A 19,834-nucleotide genomic window follows, 5' to 3' on the forward strand; every position below is an offset into this window, starting at 1 on the left:
TTTAGAAGAATTGGATCACTTCAGATTTTGTTAAAGGTGTACTTGGTACTACTTCATTGATTACAACAACTACATTGTCATCGGTATGAGCATATTGTCGAGAAAGAATTATGGTTTGAATCCTGTGAAATTCTCTTTTATTGTTCTCTCCACCAAGTATTTTCCTAGTTTGTTTTTATTTTCCATATCCATTTCTTTCTTAGCCCTCACCCTATGGCCATCATTACAACCTGATTAAAAACCTTTTGATATCTGTTTTTGTTGTTTGACTACACTAGTGGAGGGGGTTTCTAAAAATTGGACTTATGGGGTTATGTTTTGAGAGAATTCCTTTGGTTTCAGTTGATCTACTTTTATCTGAATTTGCAGGTGGTTTGGAGCTAAATTGACTATATTAGACACACACACTCAAGGTCTTAGCTTTAGGTTGAAGTAAACACTTAGCTCTTGCTTGACAAATTGCTAATTTTTTTTTCCTGTTGTCTTTGATGTTAAAAGAGTAATATAATAGTGATGAAATCTAAATTCAGATCATGGCTTGGCAAGTGATGATACGTCTCTATGGGTTCTAGGTTATATTGTCTATAGTGGTATTTTATTTTCTTTTTGTTTGAGGACAAACCAAGTTTTAAGTTTGGGGGTGTTTGATGACTTACATAATTTAGTATATTTTATCACTTCTTAACTTTGAACTTTAGTCTAATTTTATTTATTTTTATCGGTTTTAGGCTTCACTACTGTCATTTAATTTTATTTCAGATTTGAAGAAAAGAAATATCCAAATTTCACCAGTGCTATTTAAGAGATAAAGATCAAGTTGAATGTTTGAAAAGTAGAATTCGGCATTTTGAAATATAAAAACTAAAGAGGGAGTTCACGCATGAAGCATTCTCATGGTTTTTATAATTTGGACGCAACATGATACCACATGCGGGGGGAGAGATAGTTTGGATTTATGAGAGTTTCACGCTGTGTAGACTTTTCTTTTTTACATGGATTTGGCAAGCACGTGGAAAAAAAGGAGAAAAGATTATTTTGGCCAGTTTTAAAAAGGTGTTGCGCTGCGACAGAGAGGGTGGAAAGAACGACAAGATTAATTTCAATATTCTTTTTCTTCTATTCCTCTGAGAAAAAAAGAATATGGTGAATTCGTTTATGTTGAATTTACTTTTTAGCACGAACTAATTTTTTTTTATTCTAGGAAAATGATGTAATTTAGTTTCGAATTATGCTTGCTTTTCTATGCTAATTTGAAGTAATTCTCTTCTATGTTTGTCTGATTTATTTTGGGCTTATTGTTTCTAATTGGCTGACCATTAATTAGATGATTCTGATCTTGTGATTTGCTACCTAAAGAGGGAATTATAGGATAGATCTTGGATATTTCGGCATAGGTAATATAGAGATGTAGTATTAAAATCGTTGATCTTAATGTTTTCTGGTTTTATTAATTTGCATACTCTTGTGTAAAATGAAGAACAAGAATATTTCCAATTGACTATCGCAAGAGGTTTTTGGATGAGTTGGAGATTAGCTAACAAATAGAGAGAATTAAATTCAATTAGTTAGATGAGTAAAGCATAGTGAGAGATTATGTGAAATCGATTTCCTAAACGTTTTCTTTCTCATTAATTTGATCATCAAACAACAACTTTATTTTCCTTTGAGTATTTTCTTTGAATTGATTTTATTTTAAATTACAATTACAAAGATCTTAGTGACTTCTCTAAATAAAATCGAGATTAATATAATATCAATATTTGTCAAAAGTAAGTTACCAATCTTTGTGGACGATATTTTTCTCATCACTTTACTATAAAACTACGATATTGTACACTTGTAGTTTTGCACCGATCAGCTAAGATCCAGTTAAAAGGAATTGGTATCGGAGCAAGTACAGTTCAAAGGAATTGGTATCCGAGTGATGGTTTGAGTTCAAAAGAATTGATATAAAATTGAAAACTATTTAGTCGTGGCCATCCCCCTTCGTCCATAGATAGCGGGTAAACTCCCTAATCTTGAGGTAGGGGAGGTTCTCAGCACTTCCTGTCTGCAAGTCCTCTACATGTAGGTTGTAGGTCCCATGATTGGGACCCTCTTTTTTTAATTATTTAAATCAAACATGAATTAGTTAAGGGCATGTTAGTGCATTGTGTAAGAGAAAGTGAATTCACTTTCACTAGAGAAAATGGTTCCACAAGCATTAGTGCACTATGTAAGTGGAGAGTGAAAGTGAATTACACTTGTTTAAGTGAAAAAACGTGCGAAAGTGAATTCACTCCATGAGACTAGTGAATTCACTTTCACTCGTCATTTTTCTCGACGCTGAGACTAAATTACTTTAAGTTGGATTTTAAGGGAAATACTTATATTATTTTATTATTAAAACATCTTATTTATTTATTTATTATATAAATAACTTCTAATCTTATATTAAATTACTAATTAAGAGTGATAATTAAGATCGTAAAAGTAAAAATTTGATCAAGTAACTAAAGTAATTTTTGTAAGTATTCTATTTTTTTATAATTAATTAAATTAATATTTTTATTTTACTTTGTAATACTGTATTAATTTAGACCAAACAAAAATCTATCTTATTTATTAATAAAATACCCTATTTATTTGTTTGTTATAGCCATGACTTTTAATAGCACATTAAATTACTAATTTAAGAGTGTTAATTTAGATATTATAAAGTAAGAATTTGATTAAGTATCTTGACATTATAAAAGTAACCATGTTTCTTTAGCTATATTTTTTTTATAATTAATTAATTTAATATTTTTGTACAAAAATTAAAAAAATTACTTTTTTTAATTAAAAAGTAGGCAGTTTTGTCATTGGATATTAATTAATGAGCTCGAGCCTACCCCAATTTTCACCAATTCCTAACTGATGTTATACTTTTTATTAATGTTGGACTGTTTAGATTTCAGTTTCTCGTTCCAGTATCTTCTTTGCCTTCATCTCTTCTCTCATTCGATGTCAAATGGCAATTTTATAAAAATAACAAAAAAATGGTGCGGCCACCCACGCTGGGCAGACTCGCAAATCAGAACCCTGAAGCACTATTCTTCACACAAGCGCAGTTGGATATCAATCTGCCCAGAAATGACTATAAATATACAAAAACCAAGCGACAGTTTCAATGCAGAAGACATTTGCTTGCAATAATATTAGCCCACTGAGAAGACCCCTTTCACCTTCCCTTTTACAGATCGAAGGAAGCACACAAACGGCCAAAAGTTGAATTGATCACCCTTATCCTCTTCTTCTTCCTCTTCCTCTTCTGCAGCAGTGGCTACCTACGAGTCTGATTTAATGGGAGAGAGAAGAAGTGGGAAAGATTTTGTGTGTTGAGATACCACAACAGGATCTTGGAGCACTCTCGTGGCATCCCCCTGAGCTTCCCCTCATCTTCCATAACTACTTGCTGGATGAATTTCAGTGAATCCTGAATCATGAACAGGGAAAAGCAAGAAATGTAAGGCAGGAGCGACTTGGGTTTTCTCCAATCTAACAATTAAAAGCTGCAATCGCTTTCTCTTAATCAGCAATGGAGTTAGGAGCAATGATGAAGGTTGAGAAAAGAGAATTCTTGGGCAAGGTTAGTTAATACGTAACACAGGGTTTCTCGTTTGTATATGCTTTATATTTTGTGGTTGTGAGATTCTTCTCAGAGTATTGCTGAGGGTAGGTGAAGGAGACTGGAAAGCTCTTTTGCTTTAAATAGTCTGACTGCTAAAATACAACAAAAGGGAACAGGGGTTTCTGTCAGGAAATTTCACAAGCAATGATGGATGACCAAGGGCTGTCTTCATCTTGTGGGAACTATGGCTTGAGGGAAAGCTAAGTTAGGTGGCTAACCCTAATATTTTTCATGCAAGTGATGTACTGTCTCATCTCCTATGAATATGGCTTAGGAATGAACCAAATTATTTCGAGATCTTCTGAGCCTCATCTCAGCACCAGAAGGAACTAGGGTCATTCATTCATGCTGAGACCCAGCTCATGAGAGGCTCAGAGTCAAACCAAATGCACCCAACTTATAAAGGAAAAAAAAGAAGCAAACAACTAGCGTCCAAGTATTCTGGGTCTCGTCCAAGTGTTGGTGTTTATTTGTTTTTTCATCAAGCTGACATTGGACGCTGTGATTGGTTTTCATGTCGAAAAACTTGGTATAAGAAAAAGGAGCTATTGGTTGTTTTGATCATTTCATGTGGATATGAGAGGATCATGTTGATCTGAGTTTTGAAGGAAACCTGTGAGGAGTCTTGTGTGGAAGTTGTGCGGCCCCATCTTTCAGGGTCCCAGAGTACTGAACTGTTGAATGCAAAGCTGGAATCATGGGCTGCATGATGGGAGGGGTTCTGAAAATGCCACCCTTGAACTTGTGAGGAAGAGCAACTTGGCCCCTCCATTACCACCCTTTGCCTGTTTGCCGATAGCAATGCTATAGGCCATTTTCCAAACACCCTGCCAATAAAGGAAGCAAATCATTCAACGCAGTTGAGGTTAGTACCAACTGCCCAAGACAGCAAGAGTGTATTGTAATTTAATAGAACTGCAAAGATGGTGGAAGAGAGAATCATACTCGACTTCTCTGATGTACTCAAAGAACTGAAGATCGTAGTAGTTGGAGATGGAAGCAAAATGAACAATCCCATCAAGCCGATGGTGTTCAATGTGATTCAGCGCTACATTCCTTTGATGATCAACCTCTGCTTCTAGTTCAGTAAAATTCTCCTTAGACACCAAATGCCGGTACATGATTCCTGTTTTTCGCAGCATTTGTGAATTTTCAGATGTCTCTGACTGGGGTTCTACCACAATCCATAGAAGAGGTGGAGGTACCAACTTCAGGGTGTGCCCTAGTCTCATGAGGAGAGCTCCCTGCAATGGGCTGCTCAATGTTGTTGTTGTTATGATGATCAAAAGCTTTTTTGGAGTCAAATTGAGTGCTTCTTCTTCAACTGGTACCAGTTCTGAGTCGTTGACACTAACCGGATTCTCACCCATCAGACTCCTACTTGAGTTCCCTGCTGAGCCCAGTTCCTCGACTCCTTGCAGTGGAGGTGGGGAAAATTCTCTGATGTCAATAGAGCTGTTGGCTACCACTTGACTGCTAAAAATATTTGTAGTCTTTGAGGGGGCAAATCCAGTGAAGAGACCCATAACAAAGCAGAGGGAGAAATGGAAGGCAGCCTTCTTCCATACCTGAATTCTCTTCTTTGATCTATCAAAAGAACCCATTACTCCAATCCCCCCCAAATGAATGAAAACACAAGAAACATATGCAGGAAAAACCCTGAAACAACACTGGTGTGTCGTGCTTCCAGGCGATTTCTCTGCAGTCTCTATAGCATTTCTGGAAGAGCAATGTCGCCTCTGAATCTATATTTCAAAAGAAGTCTTCACATGGTGTGTGGGAGGGTGAGGCAAATGATTTAAAAATGCAGGGATCCAACAGATATCCCATTCATGTGGGAGACTCCCTGGATGAGCTATTTTAAGTTAAAAAGAGAAGGATTAACTCAGTTGTGGTTGGCTTCATCACTTAGTCTTCTCTTGAAGCTAAAGAAAAACAGCCCGACCGATTGTCTTCACCAAATTGTGGTTGAGATGGACGCTGAGCACCTAAAATGTGCATGTGAAGAGCACTAGTTACACCCATCACCTTCAGCCTCCATTGTCAATTAGGAAAACGGTATACATCTCAATGGCCATTAAGATATGTTTAACTGGATGGGAATCTTGTTTCAAACTTGTACTAGAACCTTTCTTAGTTGTTGACCAGGGGACACAATTAAAATTAATGCTTAGGTAGGAAGTAGAGATGCTTCCACCCTTATTAATTGGCTTTCTTGTTTGCTTCAAAAAGGGATTGAATGTGAGTGTTAATCATGGTAATAGTGAGTATATGATGAGCTTCTTATTTGTACTAGGATCTCTCCTTGAAAAAGAAAATGGGTCTTTGTGATAAACTGAAAAAAAGGGTTGAGGGTAGGGGACTCTAGTTACTATCTAGTTGCCCTAGGAGATATGTGAGTACCCGTTCTACCGATTTATCCTGTTCTCTGTGATATGATATGGTTCGAAACAAATCTTAATATGTCGGTGATTTTACTTGATTAGTGGAGAATTAGTTATGAGGATGAGAATAATATACTTATATATAGTTTATATTATAATCAACAGATAATTTTAATTATATGGTAAAAGACAAAAAATGTTTCTTTATGAGGGATATTATGATCCAGTCTTAGTGTAAAACTATGAATTATTCAATTGTGGGTCAAGTCAAAGTGTTTTGGAACCACATTTATGGAAGTATTTTTTTTATTATTCGCGATAATTGTAGATAGTGATATTGTTGTAAATATTACAAAGTAAAATGGTTAGTTTATAAATAATGTGACTTTTATAACTAATAAAAAGTCGGGTGCAATTAAGGTTAGTATTATAGTATTTCTTCATGAAAAGGAAATAGGGCTTTGTAATTGAAAAAAAAAAGTTGAAGAGGAAGACTGGGAGCTACAATTTTTCTCAATTACCCAGTTAATTATCTTGCCCTATTATTTGAAATAGGATATAAAGAGAAAAATGTTATCTATATAAATTTGTGTACAAATATTTGTAGAGCTTGAAGGTTTAGCCTAAGTATTTGTTCATATGTTTTCTACATCTATTTTAAAGACAGAGAATAAAAATCTTTAATCATGTATGATTTGGAAAGATTACTTCTTTACTTGTATAGTCCTTATTACATTAAACATGTAAAGATCATCATTTAAACCAAATCATTTGATCAGTGAGTGTAGTGGTATAGGAGGGTAGCTCTAAGGGTCTGTATGGAACCCCATGGAAAAGAAAAGAAATGAAATGAAAAGAAAATTTTGATCATTATTATTCCCAAAAATAGTTAATGAAAAGGGAAATTTGATCATCTTCAGGGCCAGCAAAAATATCAGACTTGTGATTAATCAAAATAAGTAAACTATGTTAGGTTTGTTGGTTTAACAATGAATCGACTGGGTCAACTGGTTCATAATCATAAATGCCTTTTTTTTATTGGGTTCGATCAAGGTTGAGGTAAGAAGGTCTAGAATTGGTTTAATTTTATTAATTAGGATGCAGGTCTGGTTTGGGGTAGGTTAATTTTTCCCAAATTTTAATAAACAAAAGTTAATTTTTTTAGCTCTATACCAAGAGGTAGCTATTGAAAAGACATGAAACTCCTTGATAGAGTTACCTTATAACAATATAAATTCATGAAAAAACTAATTCTTATTAAATGTTAATATGGGGGGGTTAGTGCACTTTGTAAGTGTTGGGGGAAAGTCAAGTAATGAAGTGTTTTCCCTAGTGAAAGTCAGAGGGAAAGTGAAATACTTGTTGTGTTAGTGTGCATAATGGAAAGTGTAGTGTAAAGTATTTGTTTGTGTTAATGTGCACAATGTAAAGTGCAGTATAAAGTATTTGTTTGTATTAGTGTGCGCAATGTAAAATATAGTGTATAGTATTTGTTTGTGTTAGTGTGCACATTGGAAAGTGCGATATAAAGTACATATAGATTATTTATTAAATATAATATTTTGATATATCTGACTTTTAGAAAATTAAATTAATATTAGTTAATAAATAAATTATATTAAATATAACAATTAAACAAATGCTTACTTTTATATTATTAAAACTGTAATCAAATTGTAATTTTTTTATATTTAAATTTGAAATAATTATATAAAAAAGGATATTATAAAATAGTCATTAACTTAATATATATTAGTAATATTAAAATAATATTAATTTATTAACATAATTTATAAAAAGTAAATACTTACTTTTATAATATCCAAAACCTTAATGTAATTATTATATTAAAAGTGTTTAAATTCTCACTATTAAACTAACGTATATACGTAGTTATATTTGTTTAAATTCATTATCCAACGTATTAAACAAACATCGTAATAATAAAAATAAAAATAATACAAATATAACTCAATCATGCTTAATTTGTCATTAATTCCACACTCTGACTCTTTTGCAAAATTTGCACCCTTGACTGGAAATGTTTCCGTATGAATTTAAACTCGCCCAAGTTTAAATCTGGGTCAACTCGCCCAAATTCACAAACTCATCCCTTACACACCGTGTAACTGTCATTTTCCTAATAAAAAACTAATTAAGAAAGCACAGCCGTCAGATCAGAATCTTGCGGGCATTTTTTTAACTGTTTAAAACCCTAACTCTTCGCTTTAGGACCTCCTCTCTCTTACCCTCTGTTCTTGCGGACACGCGCCAGATCTTTCTATTTCCACTGTCCGATCGAAAAGAAATCAACGGTTGATAATGAAACCCTAATAGAGTCTGAACCCTACTTAAACAACTTCGCCTCCATTTTCTCGCCTCTGTCTTTCTCTGCTCCGCTATCTCTCAGACGTCGCGAGGTTCTCAAGGTTAGATCTCTTTTTTCTTTGTTTAGGTGATTTCTTTGATATTAGAGTTTGATTTCTCTCATTTGTTGATCTAATTTTGATTTGGATGAGGAGGTCTGATCGAATTGTGGGAATTTAATTTGCAGTTTCGTTCTTTTTTTATTTCGATTCGTCGTAATGGGTAAGGAGAAGGTTCACATCAACATCGTGGTCATCGGACATGTCGACTCCGGGAAGTCCACGACCACCGGACACTTGATCTACAAGCTTGGAGGAATTGACAAGCGTGTGATCGAGAGGTTCGAGAAGGAGGCTGCTGAGATGAACAAGAGGTCGTTTAAGTACGCCTGGGTGCTTGACAAGCTCAAGGCCGAGCGCGAACGTGGTATCACCATTGATATCGCTCTGTGGAAGTTCGAGACCACTAAGTATTACTGCACTGTCATCGACGCCCCCGGACATCGTGACTTCATTAAGAACATGATTACAGGAACTTCTCAGGCTGATTGTGCCGTGCTTATCATCGATTCCACTACTGGTGGTTTCGAAGCCGGTATTTCCAAGGACGGTCAGACCCGCGAGCACGCTTTGCTTGCGTTTACCCTCGGTGTCAAGCAAATGATCTGTTGCTGCAACAAGGTAAGGATTCGCATTTATTGTTTGTTATTGGTTTTCTCTCTTATAATGGTTTTTTCATATCTATTTAAATTAATTTTACCTCAGAGAGTTGGTTGCTGCGGATCTATACACAATATTTTACACGTTTCTGAATTGTTAGTTTTTCTTTCCTCTCTTTGCATCTATACTTCAGTATGCTATAATTCTTTGGACCTATGATGATAAATCCATAGGCTTGTTTCTCAAACATTCGCAGTGGCCGCCTGAGAGCTTTCGCCCCGCCAGGCTTGAGAGCTTATGCTGCTAATTCCTTCCTTGGATGTCTGAGGTTCTTTCGTCATTGTTATGGCTAAAGCCTGTTATGCATTTTTTTTTCTTATCAATGCTAGTTTTAGTGCTTGTTAGAGCTACCATTTATGTTGGGATTTCTCTCTTATTGGTGCTTGTTAGAGTTACCATTGTTGTTTGGGTTATTGCGTTTATGTTATCCCTTTGTCATTGTCTTCTCTTTGTTGAGGCATATTTACTGTCATCGAGAGTGATTCTTCTCTGTATCTCTTTCTCTTGAAATATTCTTACATGTGAAGCCTGTTTGCATCTATACTTCAGTTTGCTATAATTCTTTGGACCTATGATGATAAATCCATAGGCTTGTTTCTCAAACATTCGCAGTGGCCGCCTGAGAGCTTTCGCCCCGCCAGGCTTGAGAGCTTGTGCTGCTAATTCCTTCCTTGGATGTCTGAGGTTCTTTCGTCATTGTTATGGCTAAAGCCTGTTATATATTTTTTTCTCTTATTGGTGCTAGTTTCAGTGCTAGTTAGAGTTACCGTTGTTGTTTGGATTATTGCGATTATGTGATTCCTTTGTCATTGTCTTCTTTTTGTTGAGGCATATTTACTTTGTCATTGATAGTGATTCTTCTCTGTATTTTTCTCTTTTGAAAAATTCTTAGATGTGAAGTTGAAAGCTGACAACCGATGCTTTTTAAAGTTGTATGCCTTTTTATGATTGGAATTCTTTTTTGTGTCATGGTACTAATTTACTTAATTCTGAGGGACGGAAAAGCCAATTGAGTTTGTACTTTTAATGTATTCTTGCTCATTGATTTCAAGGACTGTGTAACGTGCGTTTTTTTTTTTTTTTCTGTCACAGATGGATGCCACCACCCCCAAGTACTCAAAGGCAAGGTACGATGAAATTGTGAAGGAAGTGTCTTCCTACTTGAAGAAGGTCGGATACAACCCTGACAAGATCCCCTTCGTTCCCATCTCCGGGTTCGAGGGTGACAATATGATTGAGAGGTCAAACAACCTTGACTGGTACAAGGGTCCTACTCTCCTTGATGCTCTCGACCAGATCCAGGAGCCGAAGAGACCGACAGACAAGCCTCTACGACTCCCACTTCAGGATGTCTACAAGATTGGTGGTATTGGTACCGTCCCAGTGGGTCGTGTGGAGACGGGTGTCCTCAAGCCTGGTATGGTTGTGACTTTTGGTCCAACTGGGCTCACCACCGAAGTTAAGTCTGTTGAGATGCACCACGAGGCTCTCCAGGAGGCTTTACCCGGTGACAATGTGGGCTTCAACGTGAAGAACGTTGCAGTCAAGGATCTCAAGCGTGGGTTTGTTGCCTCCAATTCCAAGGATGACCCCGCCAAGGAGGCTGCCAACTTCACATCTCAGGTGATCATCATGAACCACCCAGGCCAGATCGGTAATGGATATGCCCCCGTCCTCGACTGCCACACATCTCACATTGCTGTAAAGTTCGCGGAGCTCTTGACCAAGATCGACAGGCGATCTGGTAAGGAGATTGAGAAGGAGCCCAAGTTCCTGAAGAACGGAGACGCAGGGTATGTGAAGATGATTCCCACGAAGCCCATGGTGGTGGAGACCTTCTCTGAGTACCCTCCACTAGGTCGTTTTGCCGTCAGGGACATGCGCCAAACAGTTGCGGTCGGAGTCATCAAGAGCGTCGAGAAGAAGGATCCTTCCGGTGCCAAGGTCACCAAGTCTGCTGTCAAGAAGAAATGATGTTTGCGGTGCCCGAGGAAGATGGTAGCAGCTGCAAAGGTGTCGGCTACTAGTTACAGTGGTATTTATGTCCGTTTTGCGTACGTGAGACTGATTTTATGTATGACGAGTTGTCGGATGCAGACATGGGTACTGGACAGGCGGTGGCGGTCCCGTAGTGTAGCTCCTGAAGCCTGAACCCTTAAAAATATTTTGAGTCGAAACTTTTATTCTTAATTATTCGTCGTTGTGAAATCTTGTTGTAATTATATGTATTTATATTTTTTAAAAAAATAGAAATTAATTATAATTAAAATCTTTGAAAATATAATTTATTATAGTTATATGTGATTTATATTTTTTATAATTATATATTATTTAATATTTAAATGGGTTCAAATGGCTTTTTACTCTCCATAGGTTCTGTATAATTAATAAAAAACTAATTAATTAAATTTATTTTCTATTTAAAAAGCTAAATATTTGAATCTTCTTGAGGGTATTATCTAATATTAGTTAATACTAAATTATATGGGGTTGAAAATCCATGTACTAGTCTGATATATTAAATCGGATTTTACGGATATGGTTGGGTTAGGCTTACAGCAGTCCATGAATAGGATATACATGCTAAAATTAATTTCTGAGGGTTCTTTTTATAAATAATTATTTTCTCATGGTCTTGTAACCTAACTGAAAAACCCTAATCCTTCCTCTTTCCGCATTCGCGCGCTCCTCTCTCTCTCTCTGGAGGCATGGTGTGCACCATAGATTGTCGCCGCCTCGTTGACGGTTTCGGGGCGCCTAGAAATAAGAGGAAACGCTCTGTCTCCGACGAAGATGTCGCATCATCTGCTATGGAACTCGACGGCGGCGACGCCCCTCCCTCGTCCAAGCGTCCCGCGCTCCCCTCCGCCGACGATCCATCAAAGCCCGCCTTCGGAGAACCCACTTACGACGGCGTCATCGCGGGTAGAGTCTCCTGCCGCCAATGGAAGCAGCCCCGCGAGCAGCGGTATTCCGCCATCCGGTTCTCCCACAAGGAGGAGATAAAAAAAGCGTACACGGAACGGATGCAGGAGCTGAAGGATGAGATTCGTAATAATTAGATCGAGAAAAGGAAGAGGAGGGAAGAAAAGGAGAAGAAGAAGCAGGAAAACATACTGAGGACGGGAACCAAGCTTCAGGAGATTACGAATCCCAAGACGCTGAATAAGACCGCTAAGTCGAAGCAGAAGAAGCTTCTCAAGGTCGTGCCTGACGAGGTAATCGATAAGAACAAGAAGGTCAAGAAAATTGAATTACCTTAATTTTGTACTTCCTAGTTTTTGCTATGATATATACAAAATTGAACCTGGTGACCTGATCCTTACAGAGAGCGAGCAGAGAGAAACTTGTAGCTTTGGTGGATGCTTCTTTCTTTAATTTATTAACTGTTGTGCAGTGATCGTTTAGAGTATTCTGTAATTTGCAATTTTGAAATGGTGGAATACACAGCACTTGAAACATCTGTATATAGCTAATTTTCTTTCTAAAACTCTGTTGCCATGTGTTTTAGCAGAGAGGATGATACACTACCTAAAATTGCTCAGTTTTGAAGAAATTCCAATTTTGTAAATGAAGCCATAATATACCCAAACTTACCTTTACATTTAGCTATAGAAGAGGAAAATGGTAAAAATGATTTTCGGTTGAGGGTCTGTTGTTGGATGGCAAACTGCATTGTATTTTCAGAACTGATTCTGGAGGCGTGACTGTCCGGGTAGCCCTTGGCAGTGGTGGCCATGTATACTTCCTCCGCACAAAGCTAACTTCGCAAATCGAGGTCAGAAAACTGGAATAAAGCGATTGGAAAACTACCCACTTACAAGGACTATATAGGCAACATCACGTCTCACTTCTTCTTGACAGCAGATTTGGTGACCTTGGCACCGAAAGGATCCTTCTTCTCGACGCTCTTGATGACTCCGACTGCAACTGTTTGGCGCATGTCCCTGACGGCAAACCGACCTAGGGGAGGGTACTCAGAGAAGGTCTCCACCACCATGGGCTTCGTGGGAATCATCTTCACATACCCTGCGTCTCCGTTCTTCAGGAACTTGGGCTCCTTCTCAATCTCCTTACCAGATCGCCTGTCGATCTTGGTCAAGAGCTCCACGAACTTCACAGCGACGTGAGATGTGTGGCAGTCGAGGACGGGGGGCATATCCATTACCGATCTGGCCTGGGTGGTTCATGATGATCACCTGGGATGTGAAGTTGGCAGCCTCCTTGGCGGGGTCATCCTTGGAGTTGGAGGCAACAAACCCACGCTTGAGATCCTTAACTGCAACGTTCTTCACGTTGAAGCCCACATTGTCACCGGGTAAAGCCTCCTGGAGAGCCTCGTGGTGCATCTCAACAGACTAAACTTCGGTGGTGAGCCCAGTTGGACCAAAAGTGACAACCATACCAGGCTTGAGCACACCCGTCTCAACACGACCCACTGGGACGGTACCAATACCGCCAATCTTGTAGACATCCTGAAGTGGGAGTCGGAGAGGCTTGTCTGTCGGTCTCTTCGGCTCCTGGATCTGGTCAAGAGCATCAAGGAGAGTAGGGCCCTTGTACCAGTCATGGTTGTTTGACCTCTCAATCATATTGTCACCCTCGAACCCGGAGATGGGAACGAAGGGGATCTTGTCAGGGTTGTATCCGACCTTCTTTAAGTAGGAAGACACTTCCTTCACAATTTCATCGTACCTTGCCTTTGAGTACTTGGGGGTGGTGGCATCCATCTGTAGCAGGATTGTGACCAATATGCAATTAGAAACACTGGGATCAAAACATTATTTGAGCATATCTAGTATGAATACACACCAAAACATGATAAGAAATGTGCATATCTTTCAGAAAAAACAACAAGATAATGTGTTTGATTTCTTAATTTATACAGCATAAACAGATTAAATACAGATACCAATATGACATTATCTAACTTCATGATGAATTCATGGCTAGTACAAAATCTCTATATTTCAGAAAGACAACAAGATAATGTGGATGATTTCTCAATCTATACGGCATAAACAGGTTAAATACAGATACCAATATGACATTATCCAACTTCTTGATGAATTCATGGCAAGTACAAAATCTCTATAACCAGCTACATAACCCATATGTGAAGCTTCATTTTTATGCATTTTTTTGTCCATAAAGGGATTGCTAGAAGGAGGGATTGAACCCCCGGCCTTGCAGCTAAATGCTGCACGCTCAAGCCAACTGAGCTATTCCAGCACAAGACAGCAAAATCTGATGGGATCAGACGCCCACAGGTGTAGTTGACTGGGAAACAACGTAGTTTGTGGGAGTTCCGCACATCACTTAACGAGGTCCCATATCACTTGTACCTCTGAAAAGGGGTCTCTTAGCATCCCAAAAGAAGGCAGTAGATCACGAAATTGATAAGAGCTGTGTCATTTCAAACATTAATTTCGATAAACTATAACAAACTAATTAGCAGTACACCAAACACACCACGCAGTATTTAACAAACATAATGGCTTCACAAATTTAAAACAAGTAAAAAAAAGAAAAAAAATCGATAAGGGAAATCGAGAAACGGACGTGAAGATAAATAATCATCATGAACTTTGCATAAACCAGACTAAATATGCTGTATGAAAACTCATTAAAGGTCAACTAAGCTACAATGAAACAAGAATAATACAATTATAAAACAAGACTGCTGCAAAAAAAAAAAACGAGGAACAGTCTTAGAAAAAGTGTCCGGATTGGCTGGAATAAAATCACAAAGAACTGAATTAAGTCAAAGCAAGACCACCAAACAAATAACCTACCCAGCATGGATAAACGAACGAATCAAGTCAAGATCAAGACTCTAGAACAACAAATCAAGCTATAAGTAAAACCACAAATAGAGAGATAATGAAAAATAAATATTGCCAAAAAAGGTAAAGAGAAAAAAATACTAAACCTTGTTGCAGCAACAGATCATCTGCTTGACTCCGAGGGTGAAGGCAAGTAAAGCGTGCTCACGGGTCTGACCATCCTTGGAAATACCGGCTTCGAAACCACCGGTGGTCGAATCGATAATGAGAACGGCGCAATCGGCCTGAGATGTACCAGTAATCATGTTCTTGATAAAGTCACGATGCCCGGGGGCGTCGATGACAGTGCAGTAGTACTTGGTGGTCTCGAACTTCCAGAGAGCGATATCTATGGTAATACCACGCTCACGCTCGGCCTTGAGCTTGTCGAGCACCCAGGCATACTTGAACGACCTCTTGTTCATCTCAGCAGCCTCCTTCTCGAAACGCTCGATCACACGCTTGTCGATTCCTCCAAGCTTGTAGATCAAGTGACCGGTGGTCGTCGACTTCCCGGAGTCGACGTGTCCAATGACAACGATGTTGATGTGAACCTTCTCCTTACCCATAGCGACGGCTAATCAAAATCCTTACAGAAATACTGCAAAACGAAACACAAAAATGATCAGAAATTGGGAAATTTTGGAAGCAAAATGGAATCAGAAAAAGGAAAAAAGAACGAGAACAGATCTGAACCTCTGAGATCGCTTGGGAAGCGAGAGAGATAGGGAGGCAAAGAGCGACTATAAAGGCTAGTACTAGGGTTTCTCCATCTGGCGTTGGATACATGCTGATCGAACGGTCTACGGCGGAGAACTAGATCTGACCTTTGTAGGTGCCGAGAACGGGTCGCATCGACGGTCAAAATTCATGGAAAAGCCAAAGCTCAGAGTTCGAAGCTCAAACTCTGCCTTACTAGTTTGTTATTTTCAGTAGAAATTTCGAATGCCTGAGGAATTTTAGGGTTGGTTTCGTTGATGGTCGACCCTCATAGTCGGTACAGTACGGCCACGCTCTTCTTTCCGGCGGAGTACGGCCCAAACAGCGAACTCGTTTACAGTAACCCATAAGGATGAATTACAGTTAAATCAATTCATTTAAGCGAGGGTTACTGCCCAATCTAAGTGCGGGCGGAGGGACAGTGGATTACAATGTAAAGTAATTTCACGGTGAAAGTGAGACGGAATGTAAATTATTTGTTTATGTTAGTGTGGGTGATGGAAAGTGTCAGTATAAAATATTTATTTGTGTTAGTGTGCGAAGTGGAAAGTATAATGTAAAGTATTTATTTGTGTTAGTATATACAATAGAAAGTGTGGTATAAAGTATATATAAATTATTTATTAAATAAAATATTTTGATATATCTGACTATTAGAAAATTAAATTAATATTAGTTAATAAATAAAATATATTAAATATAATAATTAAACAAATACTAACTTTTATATTATTAAATTTGTAATCAAATTTTAATTTTGTAATATCTAAATATAAAATAATTATACAAATATCGTACTATACAGCGTACTACACAAATATAGTAATAATAAAAATAAAAATAATACAAATATATCTCAATCACCTTTTTAATATAAAAAATTATATTTGTTCATACAAAAGTGCAACAAAAAAATATTTAGTGTTATTAAAACAAAATAGTCAATAATTTTGCCACATTTGAATCGCTAAAACATCTCGATAATATGATGCTCTTGCATATTGTACTACAGACTTCCCTTTAGTACTTATTTGGACGTCCACATCATCCTCGACATCATCACTACTATCACTGTCTACATTTTCACTTTCATTGTTATCTTCACAATGTTCTCCACCAAAATCATCACTTAATTATCTTCTTCATCTTCAAATAAATCCATGTAATCTTCCATGTGTATATAATTATGCAATACACAACAATCCATTACAATTTTTACCTGGACATCAAAATCAGAAGGAGTAACATTTTTTAATATCTTGAAACGAGCTTTTAAAGCCCAAATGTACCCTCAATAGTGTTCTGTAAAGATGAGTGTCTTCGGTTAAATAATTATCTTTCATCCATAGGAGTATTATTTCCAAATTATTGTAAGTGATAATGAGTACCTCGATAGGGAGCCAAAAACCCAGGAAGATTTGCATATCCAGTATTTACCAAATAATATTTGTCTACAATAAAGAATATATATATATATATATATATTATAATATAATAAAAAATTATAAATTTAAATAGACTATGTAGAAAGAAACGATATTTACCTTCAGGAACATAAAGTTTATATCGTTTGGTTAATGCTGACTTCAATACACGTGAATCGGCTGCTAATCCCTCTCATCCAGCAAAAATATATGTGAATGGCATGTCAAATATACATGCTGCCATTACGTTTTGTGAGAAAAAACCCTTCCTGTTCCAGAATCTTGTTTGTTGATCAAATGGGATATATGCTTTAATATGAGTACCATCGATGACACCAATACAATCCTAATAAAAAAACAATTAATACAAATATATATTTTTATAGTAACTGAAAATTATTCATCAAATGACTTTATATTTACCTTAAAATATGGATAATAGATATCACTGTTCAAAATATTTGAATGAGTACGTCTTGAAGGTCACTTGATGTAATCAAATTGTAGTTTAATAATAACATTTAACACCTTGTTAAAATACTTACTAATTGTCCAATTTGATATTTCAAATATCTATGAGGTGACACTGTAAGATTGTTGTTGACCAACAATGATACAAAAATATGCAAGCTGTTATTCCACATATATTGTCCTTGTATCAAATAAAAGTCTTCTACTTTTCAAGATTCCAACCAACTTGAGAAAAATAGTTTGATTCATCTTATACACTTTTCAAAATTTAATAGGCAATCTTTCTAATGCTTTCTTTAAATATCGTGGACCACCCATATGATAAGAACGTTGTACTTGTCTATTACAATCATTTAAGTATGAATTGACAAGGATAAGTACAACTGTGTCAGTTGTAATACAAATACATATTTTCTCCCTATCTGGTAGATTATCCTGGGTACCTGTAATACTAGACATTCAGTAATGAAATTATGGTTCAAACACATTCAATAATACATATTCACTATTGACCATAAATACTCAAAATCAAATGTGTCTCGTAAATATAGGTTAAAACTGTCAACATCTGTATAAGTCTATTACATTGCATTGAATTTAGCCATCAACTAGTTATACTGATCTTCCTGTTTCATCTTCATAAACATATCCTTCTTAGCTTTGGTGTCGAGCAACTCTATGGCAAAAATTGACTTATTTGGGCAAGTTAGGTAATACCTCGATAGCTTCGAACCATTGATGTTCTACGACACTAAATATTTGCATAAGGGTTGATGACATATTATTAATAGCCTCAACGATCCTGTTAGTATTTTCAACTAATGGTTCAGATCTCTTCCTACGTAGAGTATAAGAAGTTATATCCCCATCATTGCTTGGCTCTTTGCTTTTCGGAGGAGCATCACTTGGAGACTCTATATTGTTGGGTGTTGGGATCTCCTTGATTGCATCATTTTCATCAATGTCCTCAATCATTGTCCCTTCTACAGGATTCGAAAGCTTATCATTTGACTTCATGGTTGTGTTACTCGTTTTCCCCGTGGCAATAGTGTTTCCAACCACAATAGCCAATTTTCATAGAGCGGACAACCTTCCCGCCTATACTTATCGGCTTCTCTATGCGCCTACATGAAAAATTATCATTTAAAATACTAAAAAACATGATTAATAAAGCAAGAAACATAATATTTTATGTTTTATTTACAAACATTTATGTAGTTTTGCCACACTGTCTTACTAACAGTGACTTTCTGGGTTGTTGGATATCACCCAAAGCCGCTAGTGTTTAGGCATGTACTCACAACCATATACATTTTTTTCCAAGTCCTCACACGATTTTTCAACTATTCTACTGTCTTTTGGTTCGTTGTGTCCAAATTGCATGTACTGATACAATAGTTGAAAACTTTGTGTTTCCAAACTCCATTGGGTAATTTGTTATCCAAATTGACTCGCTCAATGAGGAAATCAAACTTTTTACTGTCTTCGTCACACGTCCATGTGTCGTATGACCTATTTGTAGTGTTATCCATACTGTCTTTATCTTTCCTCCTTCCAACCATCTAAAACTCATAATAAGTAGACAATGAATAAAAAATAAGTTGTTCTTAAAAAAAAATGAGAGGGGGAGAAGAAAAAAAGGAAGGGGGAATCCACCCCCCCTCCTTACCTTACCAGATACACAATTTCATCAGTAAAGTTAGAAATGTTTTGGAAGTCTTGTGAGATAGACATCAATATATCTTCAAAGAGAAAATGAAGGAGGAGATACCAAAAAAAAAAAAAAAAAACAGGTCTGTGTTAAAACCCTAAAACAAACCCCTACTTCAGCAACCATAAAAAACACACTCATTCCCATTTCGTGGCTAAAATGATAGTTAAGTCGGCAACGATCGTCGGGTTGGGGACGACGAGAGGAAGAGAATCAAGCGTCGGGGAGAGGTTGTAGAGGGGGTGATTGAAATCGATGATGATCACGAACGAGGGAGGAGTCGGAGAGGTTACAGAGAGGGGAGAGATGTCGCCGAAGGTAGTCGGTGCTAGGGACGACGAAAGGAAGGGAGTCAAGCGCCGAAGACAAGGTCGCAGGGTGATTGAAATCGCAGAAAGTCGTGAGCGAGCGAGAGAGAAGATGATTTTTCTCCAAAACCCTCGTTTGTTAGAGGTTCCTTCCTGATAGCCCGAGCCCGAGATGTAATTGAGCGATGGTAAGTGAATTCAGAGCTTGACCCCTTTGAATTCACTTACCATTGTTTTATGCCTGAAACGGGAG

At 37.3% G+C, this 19,834-nt stretch overlaps 3 protein-coding genes, 2 non-coding genes and 1 pseudogene across 5 annotated transcripts; 4 read left to right on the forward strand and 2 right to left on the reverse strand.

The window, feature by feature from the left end:
* Positions 1 to 2,981: 2,981 nt before the first annotated feature.
* LOC137966115 (beta-1,4-xylosyltransferase IRX9-like) lies at positions 2,982 to 5,485 on the reverse strand. The gene is made up of 3 exons (XM_068812610.1): positions 4,598 to 5,485; positions 4,266 to 4,479; positions 2,982 to 3,457 (listed from the first exon to the last, which is right to left on the reverse strand). The coding sequence occupies exons 1-3, from the start codon at positions 5,254 to 5,256 to the stop codon at positions 3,305 to 3,307; spliced, it is 1,026 nt and encodes a 341-aa protein (XP_068668711.1). The 5' UTR covers positions 5,257 to 5,485; the 3' UTR covers positions 2,982 to 3,304.
* A 2,897-nt stretch (positions 5,486 to 8,382) lies between these two features.
* Positions 8,383 to 11,312, forward strand: LOC137965538 (elongation factor 1-alpha). Its single transcript, XM_068811803.1, has 3 exons — positions 8,383 to 8,465; positions 8,591 to 9,083; positions 10,215 to 11,312. The coding sequence occupies exons 2-3, from the start codon at positions 8,622 to 8,624 to the stop codon at positions 11,094 to 11,096; spliced, it is 1,344 nt and encodes a 447-aa protein (XP_068667904.1). The 5' UTR covers positions 8,383 to 8,465; positions 8,591 to 8,621; the 3' UTR covers positions 11,097 to 11,312.
* LOC137966784 (small nucleolar RNA SNORD14) lies at positions 9,273 to 9,393 on the forward strand. The gene has a single exon (XR_011116275.1). It is a non-coding gene; the product is annotated as a small nucleolar RNA SNORD14 (small nucleolar RNA).
* On the forward strand, positions 9,689 to 9,809 carry LOC137966785 (small nucleolar RNA SNORD14). Its single transcript, XR_011116276.1, has one exon. It is a non-coding gene; the product is annotated as a small nucleolar RNA SNORD14 (small nucleolar RNA).
* A 518-nt stretch (positions 11,313 to 11,830) lies between the features above and the next one.
* Positions 11,831 to 12,184, forward strand: LOC137966338 (uncharacterized). The gene has a single exon (XM_068812919.1). It carries the CDS (start codon positions 11,831 to 11,833, stop codon positions 12,182 to 12,184), a length of 354 nt encoding a protein of 117 aa, XP_068669020.1.
* A 405-nt stretch (positions 12,185 to 12,589) lies between these two features.
* On the reverse strand, positions 12,590 to 15,993 carry LOC137965576 (elongation factor 1-alpha-like; annotated as a pseudogene).
* Between the last annotated feature and the right edge of the window lie 3,841 nt (positions 15,994 to 19,834).

This window comes from Aristolochia californica, unplaced genomic scaffold, assembly GCF_029961685.1.
Source record: "Aristolochia californica isolate CCGP_79_NKW_82.1479 unplaced genomic scaffold, dmAriCali1.0.hap1 SCAF_5, whole genome shotgun sequence".
NCBI classification, from domain to species: domain Eukaryota; kingdom Viridiplantae; phylum Streptophyta; class Magnoliopsida; order Piperales; family Aristolochiaceae; genus Aristolochia; species Aristolochia californica.